The 10,000-nt window shown below is 53.0% G+C and overlaps 1 protein-coding gene across 1 annotated transcript in view; it reads right to left on the bottom strand.

The window, feature by feature from the left end:
* The window catches only part of LOC308154373 (neuron navigator 1-like), an 89,621-nt gene that overhangs the window by 21,074 nt on the left and 58,547 nt on the right, over positions 1 to 10,000 (bottom strand). The window contains exons 9-14 of the mRNA XM_080527536.1: positions 7,874 to 8,568; positions 7,749 to 7,801; positions 5,655 to 6,245; positions 2,192 to 2,316; positions 1,654 to 1,842; positions 1,401 to 1,453 (exon numbers count right to left, since the gene is read on the bottom strand). Of these exons, the coding sequence (XP_080383662.1) occupies positions 1,401 to 1,453; positions 1,654 to 1,842; positions 2,192 to 2,316; positions 5,655 to 6,245; positions 7,749 to 7,801; positions 7,874 to 8,568 (1,706 nt within the window). The remainder of the gene's footprint in view (positions 1 to 1,400; positions 1,454 to 1,653; positions 1,843 to 2,191; positions 2,317 to 5,654; positions 6,246 to 7,748; positions 7,802 to 7,873; positions 8,569 to 10,000) is intronic.

Below are 10,000 nucleotides of genomic sequence, written 5' to 3'. Positions count from 1 at the left end.
TGATATCCCTGGTGTCTACAGGAAGACTGATAACCCTGGTGTCTACAGGACTGATAACCCTGGTGTCTACAGGAAGACTGATAACCCTGGTGTCTACAGGAAGACTGATAACCCTGGTGTCTACAGGAAGACTGATAACCCTGGTGTCTACAGGAAGACTGATAACCCTGGTGTCTACAGGAAGACTGATAACCCTGGTGTCTACAGGAAGACTGATAACCCTGGTGTCTACAGGAAGACTGATAACCCTGGTGTCTACAGGAAGACTGATAACCCTGGTGTCTACAGGACTGATAACCCTGGTGTCTACAGGAAGACTGATAACCCTGGTGTCTACAGGAAGACTGATATCCCTGGTGTCTACAGGAAGACTGATAACCCTGGTGTCTACAGGAAGACTGATATCCCTGGTGTCTACAGGAAGACTGATATCCCTGGTGTCTACAGGAAGACTGATATCCCTGGTGTCTACAGGAAGACTGATAACCCTGGTGTCTACAGGAAGACTGATATCCCTGGTGTCTACAGGAAGACTGATAACCCTGGTGTCTACAGGAGGGTGAGGGTCTCTATTGTCTGGACGGCCTGGGGGAGGCGGAGAGGAGGAAGAGGTCCAACATCTGTAACATCCTGGGGAACCCATCCCACCTCCACCCCTAACCCCCCCATCCCACCTCCACCCCTAACCCCCCCCATCCCACCTCCACCCCTAACCCTCCCCATCCCACCTCCACCCCTAACCCCCCCCATCCCACCTCCACCCCTAACCCCCCCCATCCCACCTCCACCCCTAACCCTAACCCCCCCATCCCACCTCCACCCCTAACCCCCCCCATCCCACCTCTACCCCTAACCCTAACCCCCCCATCCCACCTCCACCCCTAACCCTAACCGCCCCCCATCCCACCTCCACGACTAACCCTAACCCCCCCCATCCCACCTCCACCCCTAACCCTAACCCCCCCATCCCACCTCCACCCCTAACCCTAACCCCCCCCATCCCACCTCCACCCCTAACCCCCCCATCCCACCTCCACCCCTAACCCCCCCCCATCCCACCTCCACCCCTAACCCTAACCCTAACCCCCCCATCCCACCTCCACCCCTAACCCTAACCCCCCCATCCCACCTCCACCCCTAACCCTAACCGCCCCCCATCCCACCTCCACCCCTAACCCCCCCCATCCCACCTCCACCCCTAACCCTAACCCCCCCCATCCCACCTCCACCCCTAACCCCCCCCATCCCACCTCCACCCCGAAGGAGTGCCTCAGACCGCCCAGAACATCCAGAACACAAAGACACACACACAGTACATACACACACACACACACACACACACACACACACACACACACACACGCTGTAGCTACCTGGGTCTGCATGCCTCCCACACTCACCGAGGAGTAGCAGGAGGAGGCGTTGGAGGCCAGGGAGAGGACAGAGCCGTGGACTAGAGAGGAGAGGAGAGGGAGGAGAGGGAGGAGAGGGAGGAGAGTGGGAGGAGAGGGAGGAGAGTGGGAGGAGAGGGAGGAGAGGGAGGAGAGGGAGGAGAGGAGAAAAGTGTCAATCTGTGAGAATAGGAATCCAAAATAAAATGTGTTAAATATGTTTCTCAATAAGAACCCCCCCCCCCCAGCCCGGTGGTCTCACCCTCGTCGTTGGTCTCTCTGTCTCTGAAGGAGCCGGACCGTGCCATCCCCAGGGAGCGGGGCCGCTCGGCCAGGGAGAGCGTGCTGCCCAGCGGGGAGGGCAGGGAGGGGTCCAGGGTCAGGGAGGGGTCGTGGGCGGGGATGCTGTTGGACCGGGTCATCCTGGGGGGGGGGCCGGGGCTGGGCGCCACTGGGGAAGGAAGGGAGGGGGAGGGGGGGGGGGCACAATGGGTTTCAACATCTGATATGTGTGTCTGTGTGTGCGTGTGTTTGTATTTGTGTATTCAGGAGAATTGCAGCTAACCAGTGTCTGTGTGTGTCTGTGTGTGTGTATAAGTGTGTGTGTGTGTGTGTGTGTGTGTGATACTCACCCACGTGTGTCTGTGTGTGTGTATAAGTGTGTGTGTGTGTGTGTGTGATACTCACCCACGTGTGTGTGTGTGTGTGTGTGTGTGTGTGTATAAGTGTGTGTGTGTGTGTGTGTGTATAAGTGTGTGTGTGTATAAGTGTGTGTGTGTGTGTGTGTGTGTGATACTCACCCACGTGTGTCTTGCTGCGGGGCAGGGAGGTGGGGGAGGGCAGCAGTGGGGGGGTGAGGCTCAGGACGGTGTGAGAGTGTCTCCTCTCCTTCCCCTCCTCCTCACTCTGGGGTGGAGCACAGTAGCTACACACACACACACACACACACACACACAGTTAGCAGTAGGAACCGAAGCCAACATCCTTCTGTCATATTCAACCCAGTCAGATGTTATTCACTGTAGCCTTTATTCCAGCAGGGAGCGACATTGTATATGTAGTGTGTCAGTATTACCTCAGGTATATGTAGTGTGTCAGTATTACCTCAGGTATATGTAGTGTGTCAGTGTTACCTCAGGTATATGTAGTGTGTCAGTATTACCTCAGGTATATGTAGTGTGTCAGTATTACTTCAGGTATATGTAGTGTGTCAGTATTACCTCAGGTATATGTAGTGTGTCAGTATTACCTCAGGTATATGTAGTGTGTCAGTATTACCTCAGGTATATGTAGTGTGTCAGCATTACCTCAGGTCTATGTAGTGTGTAAGTATTACCTCAGGTCTATGTAGTGTGTAAGTATTACCTCAGGTATATGTAGTGTGTCAGTATTACCTCAGGTATATGTAGTGTGTCAGTATTACCTCAGGTATATGTAGTGTGTGGTGTATTACCTCAGGCCTTTCTTGGGGAGGGTGTTTCTGTCTCTGTGGGAGCTGCAAGGAGATAAAGGAGAGGTGACGTCATGTGACCAGCCAGAGAGCGGCCCTGTCATTAAGGCTTTAATGATGCCCTGGCCACCCCTCACAGCTGTGTGTGTGTGTGTGTGTGTGTGTGACTACCTAATGGTGCTCCCCAGTGTTTAAGTACAGGGGGTGTAAAACAGGAATTTTAACAGTGTCTCTGTCAGTCCTCTGGGTTATCTTCCCTTCTGGAAACCCCAGCCCCACCCCCAAACCTCCATCTGGGGTTAGATGGAGATGTTCAGGGTGTCAGGGGGTTAGATGAAGATGTTCAGGGTGTCAGATGAAGATGTTCAGGGTGTCAGATGGAGATGTTCAGGGTTAGATGTTGCGCAGCATTAAAGCGCTGCCCATTCAGAATGCTGTCTGAAATGCCTGCCTGTGTCTTAAGTCCAAAGTGAATATCATATTAAAGTCTCTCTATCCCACCCCCCCTGTCTCTGCCTGGCTGCCTCTCTCTCTCTCTTTCTCTGTTGATGAACAAAGAGTGAGGTCAGTTCCTACTATGACCAGTAGGGGGAGCCATCTGCACTGCAGCAGACTGCTATATCGAGGGTAGGGTGGGAACAGGGGGTCATTTTTTCTGCACTATTTGCATCATGCTGATCTCTGTCCATAATGTTTACACAGTTCTCATTTATTTGTATTCATATATTTGTTTTTCTTTTATAAACTGCAATGTCCACACTTTTAAATGATATTAAGTTATCTGTATTCACCTCTATACTATATATTGACAGCTCTTTAAAAATATTGTATAATTTCTAGGGTTAGGGTTCAGGTAATTTCTAGTCGTACATGTCCAGCCAGTGGGCACCCCTGGCTTGTCCCTCTCGACAATGAGAAAAATGTGGAGTGTTTCCCGTTCGTAACTACCGATGCCTTAGGAGATGAGTATAGTAGTCTGATCCATGCAATAAAAGTGGGTCCAAAGCCAAAAGCTTTCAGACATTCAAATAAGTACGCCCACTCCACTCTGTCAAAAGCCTTCTCCACATCCAGGGAGATAACCACTAGGGGTGCAACGGTTCTCGGTTTTTTTACGGACGGTACGGTTTGCGTTCCACGGCTCAATTCACTAGTGAACCGTGACGGTTTTCGGTTTTCGTTTTTTTTTTTTTTTTTTTTTTTTTTTTTTTAACCTTTATTTTACCAGGAAGTCACATTGAGATTAAAACCTCTTTTACAAGAGAGACCTGGCCAAGACAGGGTCAAAATAGTAGCTTAAAAAAACTGTTCAGATAACAAGACAGGACATAAGACAGTGGCAACAATACAATAGACAAACAATGGTAGGGGTATTTACAAGGTGATTAAAACATTGAGAAGTCTAACCAAAGCAGGTACAGCGAGCGGTGACCACATCCTTTAATCTACGCTTGAAGATACTTATGGAAATAAGGGCCTCTAATTTAAAAGTAGTCTGTAGGTCATTCCAAGACCAAGGGCCATAATAAGACAAGCTTGCCCTTCCAACATTGTTCATGATAAGTGGCACCTTGTATTGTAGCCATCTACGAGACCTGAGACCCGAGCCACTCGGTATAGGGATGAACTTCAGGCCCAGATAATTCGGTAAGAAGCCAGAGATGATTTTAAACACAAGAGTGTACCAGTGTTGGAGCCTTCTGACAGAAAGAGATGGCCATCCAACCAGACTATACAGTGTACAGTGATGGGTCCTGAAGGCACTATTGGTGATGTATCTTAGAACCGAATGATACAGGGGGTCTAGCTTGGATAAAGTGGACAGAGAAGCAAACCTATATACTGTATCACCATAATCCAATTGTGAAAGGAAAAGGGCGGAGACAAGACGTTTTCTGGAAGCCAAGGAAAAGCAAGATTTAAATCTATACAGGAAGCCCACTGTACGCTTAAGCTTTATGGCGAGAAGATCAATTTGGCCGCGTTCGTAAATTAGCTCTGAGAGCGCCGGAGCGTCCACGTGAATGCCTCGAACGCGGCCTTTGGTCAGAGGTCGAGTTGGTCTGGAACGTTTGTTTCTGAACCGAACCGTACCGAAAACCGTGACCCAAAATACCGAACCGTACCGAACCGTGGGCCAACTGAACCGTTGCACCCCTAATAACCACCTCAGGTACCTCCCCGAATGTAGGAGGATGTAGGAGTATGACATTTAGAATGTAGGAGTATGACATTAAGAATGTAGGAGTATGACATTTAGAATGTAGGAGGATGTAGGAGGATGTAGGAGTATGACATTTAGAATGTAGGAGTATGACATTTAGAATGTAGGAGTACGACATTTAGAAGGTTTCGGATGTTAGAGAATGAGTGGCGGCCTAACATGAAGCCAGTTTGATCAGGTGAGATCACGTCATCTGTGACGGACTCTAGACGCCTGTGAGATCACGTCATCTGTGACGGACTCTAGACGCCTGTGAGATCACGTCATCTGTGACGGACTCTAGACGCCTGTGAGATCACCTCGTCTGTGACGGACTCTAGACACCGGGCGAGTGCTTTAGCTAATATCTTCATATTTTGTTTGTTTTTATCTTCACACTTTGGCAATGTTAATGTATGTTTCCCATTAAAGCCCTTTAAATTGTAAAAAAACAAAAACAAAAAAACGATTGTAATGTGAGGGGTCGCGTTGTAGTGTGTGTGTGAGTGTGTGTGTGTGTGTGTGTGTGTGTGTGTGTGTGTTAGGTGTGTGTGTGTGTGTGTGTGTGTGTGTGTGTGTGTGAAGTCCTGAGGGTCAGGGGGGGTCTCACCTGTCTGTGAGCGGGAGGCAGACCCTGCTAGTGGCGCTCCAGCCCCCAGGACCTCCAGGGCCCCCAGGACCTCCAGGGCCCGCAGGACCTCCAGGGCCTCTCTCCTCCTGCCTGCTCCGCTCCCGGGGCTCCGTGGCTGGGTAGCCTGCGCCCAGCCTCTCCCTGTCCCGGGGCTCCGTGGCTGGGTAGCCTCCGCCCAGCCTCTCCCTGTCCCGGGGCTCGGGCGCTAGGCTCATCTGGAGGGGGAGGGACTCCATACTGCGGTGCAGCCCAGAGAGGCGGGGGTACAGCAGGGGGGACGCGCTCCCCCCCACCCCCAGCACGGAGGCCTGCCTGGGCCCCAGCCCCAGCCCCTGCCTGGAGAAGCAGGCAGAGGAGTTGACGTTGAGCAGGGGTGCCGGGCTGGGGGTCAGACAGGGGGTTGGGGTGCCCCCCCCCATGCAGCTCACCAGGTCCTGCAGCTTGGAGTAGGGGGGGATCTTTGGGGGGAGGGGCTCCTGGGTGCCCATGCCCACCTCCAGGCTGTTGCAGTTCAACTTGTCCAGGTGGGCCAGGGAGGAAGGTTTCCCCAGGGTCCTAACGCCTGCCAGCCTGGAGGGAGACACACAGGACAGACAGGGTCAGGGTTAGGACAGGGAGGGAGGGAGGGAGACAGGACAGAGGGGGAGGGAGGGAGACACACAGGACAGATAGACAGGGAGACAGGACAGACAGACAGGGTTAGGACAGGAAGGGAGGGAGACAGGACAGACAGACAGGGTTAGGACATGGAGGGAGGGAGACAGGATAGACAGACAGGGTTAGGACAGGGAGGGAGGGAGACAGGACAGACAGACAGGGTTAGGATAGGGAGGGAGGGAGACAGGACAGAGGGGGAGGGAGGGAGGGAGAAAGGACAGACAGACAGTGTTAGCACATGGAGGGAGGTCAGGGGAAGGTGGATACCAGAGAGACGACAGCAGGAGTGACTGAGTGAGTGCAGCTACCTCGTTTCCAAGTCTGAAGTAAGTGAAGTGTATCTAATTTGACTGTACCTATCCTCTGTTGAATCCTTCTCCCTTCTATCCACTGACTCAGCATCCTCCAATCTCATGTCTGCTCTCTCCTCATCCTTCGACGCCCTCTGTCCACTGACCTTGAAGCCAGCTCGATCCTCTCCTCGGGCTCCCTGGCTCTCTGAAACGCTACATGCTTGTAGAATAGTGCTCAGGGCAGCTGAGAGGAAATGGAGAAAAACCGGCCTCCCAGATGAGCTAAACCTTTATCACTCTGTCCTCTCCAACTACGCCTCCTCTGCATCAGCTGCTAAAGCATCCTACTATCATTCCAAAATACATTCTTCTGCCTGATGACTTTGTCACCTACTTAGAAAAAAAGGTGGAGGACATCAGCAGCACCTCCTCTCCTCCTCCTACCAACGCTGCTAACACCCCTTCCAGACTCGGTCTCTGGTTTATCATCTTTTCCCGCCCTCTCCCCTGATGAGATTCTCACACTGATCACATCCAAGCGGGCAACCATCTGCCCTCTCGATCCCATCTCCTCCCCTCTTCTCCAACCACCTGCCCTCTCGATCCCATCTCCTCCCCTCTTCTCCAACCACCTGCCCTCTCGATCCCCTCTCCTCTTCTCCAATCCATTTCCTCTGACATCCTTCCTTACCGTACCACCGTAATCAACTCCTCCCTATCCACAGGATCTGTCCTGGCTGCAAGATAGCCAGTCAAGCCTCTCCTCAAGAAACCTACGCTTGACCCGTCTTGTGTCCACAACTACAGACCGGTATCCCTTCTCTCCTTCCCTTCCAAAACCCTTGAACGCGCGGCATTTAAACAACTGACTATCTCCTTAAGATGGAACACCTGGACCCCCACCAATCCGGCTTCAAGGCTGGGCACTCCACTGAGACTGCTCTCCTTGCTGTCACGGAGGCCCTCCACTCTGCTCAAGCTTCCTCCCTCTCCTTCTCTCCACCCTCTCAGAACTGGGCATCTCTGGCACCGCACACTCCTGTACCTGTGTATAGGAGAAGTGTGTGTGTGTGTGTGTGTGTGTGTGTGTATGTGGGGGCGGGGTTGTTTAATGCCTCCATACCTGTGTGTGCCGGGTGAGGGCAGGTCCTTGGCCGTGCTGGGGGGTCTCAGACCCTGGAGCTTGTTGTCCCTCAGAGAGCCTCCTCCTCCTCCTCCACACTCCGCCTCCCCCCCTCCCCCCCCCGCCTTGGCCTTCAGTCTCTCCTTCTCCTTCTCCCGGTCCGTCAGGTTGACTGGTCCTCCGTTGGGGCTGGGGACCCCCGCCACCCCCCCCACCCCGCGCCCCCCCCCCGCCTTCCCCAGGCCCGAGCCCGGCTCCCTCAGCCTGGAGCCCTGGGGGGGCGGCAGGGCCGGGCCGGGGGGCTTGACGCTCAGCACCCCCCCCGCTCCCACGGCGTCCATGTTGCTGCTGGGGGGGCGCGGCCCCCCCGACCCCCCCCGGGTCAGGCTCAGGCTGCTGGTCTTGGCGGGGCGGGGCAGCGAGCGGTACTGCAGCGTGTTCCTGGCGTTGGGCGACAGGAACCCCCCCCCGGCGGGGTCGCACCCGGAGACGTCCAGGCTGGTCTTTCGGCCCCCCCCTCCTCCTCCTCCTCCTCCCCCTCCTCCCACCACCGCCGGTTTAACGGGGATACCGGAGGACTTGGCCGCGGGGGCGTTAGCGGCCTTCTTGTAGCCGAAGCTCCCCCCGGTGGCGGGGGAGGGGCGTGCCAGCCCAGAGGGGGAGGGGGAGGGGCGTGCTAGGCCGGAGGGGGGCTTCCGCTGCTCGCCGGCACCGCCCTGGTGGTCCTTACTAGCGTCTGAAGAGGAGCGCTGCAGGCCGGACGACCGGACCGCCAGCCTGGACTTATCCACCGCCCTGGAGACAGGCATGTCTGACTTACCTGGAGGGGGGGGGGGAGAGAGAAAGAGAGGGAAGTGTCATTTATGAATAGACAGGGCTCGACAAGATGATCGTGAGTGAAGATATTATCAAAGCGTACGGGTGATCGACAGGCGCGTACGCTTTGATAATATCTTCACTCACGATCATCTAGTCTAGTCTGGCGCCTGCGCCGTCTGTTGTTCTTCCTGCACACAGGTAAAAATATCCAGGATCCAGCAGCATTGTCGTGCTCGCGCAAACAAACCCGGCGAAAGTTTTACTTGCTCCGGACAAGTAAAACAGCGTTAATGTCGAGCCCTGATAGATATCCAGGACATGGGTGGTCCAGTGGTCTAGCACCGTGGTCTACAGAGCACATACACCCTGCTGACACGCCCTCTCTCCCTTCTGCTCCTCACTTTCCTGGCTCACTGTGTCTGTCCCATAAAATGTAAAATATGAGTGTGACATACTGAGCCTGAAAAATAACTTAAAAAAACAGATTTCCAGAGAGAGAGAGAGAGAGAGACAGAGAGAGAGAGAGAGAGAGAGAGAGAGAGAGAGAGAGAGAGAGAGAGAGAGAGAGAGAGAGAGAGAGAGACACACCCTGTGGAAAACTAACGTCACACTGGTTCTGTGTGTTTTTCTGTTCAATTCAAATCTCGATCTGTGATACATACTGTATACTATTAGGAATATGAAAATAGAGTTCTAACTCTAGGACAACACACACACACACACACACACACACACACACACACACACACACACACACTAATCTGTATCTAATGGGAGCAGTTCTGGTTGGTTTATATACAAGGCATTAACACAGACCCACCAGCGTGCTGCCTGGGGACATCTGGAGTCACTTTGGGGTATTTATAAACCACACACACACACACACACACAGAGTCACACACACACACACACACACACACACACACACACACACACACGCACACACACACGCACACACACACACGCCTGTCTGACAGCCAAGCCGCTGTGGACTCAGAGGAACATGTGTAAATGTGTAAATTGGGTTTAGATGTGAATCATAAATGTAATCCACCCTTGAACCACAGCTAACCCTGCTCTCCCCTAACCCTAACCCTAACACTAACACTAAACTCCAACACTAACCCTAACCCTAACCTTAACCCTAACACTAACACTAACACTAACTCTAACACTAAACCTAATCCTAAACCTAACTACTTGGTGTCCGACCAAATTAAAATGACATGTGGGGTTCCCCAAGGGTCAATCCATGGCCCCCTTCTATTCAATCTCTAAATGCTTCCATTGGGACACATCATAAAAAAGAACAACATTGCCTACCACAACTATGCGGATGACACTCAAATCTACATAGCCCTCTCACCGAACGACTATAGTCCCATTGACAATCTCTGTAATTGCATTGAGCAAATAAACGCCTGGATGACACA

This window comes from Nansenia antarctica, assembly GCF_963989245.1.
Source record: "Nansenia antarctica genome assembly, chromosome: 3".
Lineage (NCBI taxonomy): Eukaryota > Metazoa > Chordata > Actinopteri > Argentiniformes > Microstomatidae > Nansenia > Nansenia antarctica.
This window is presented reverse-complemented; position numbering and strand designations above follow the sequence as displayed.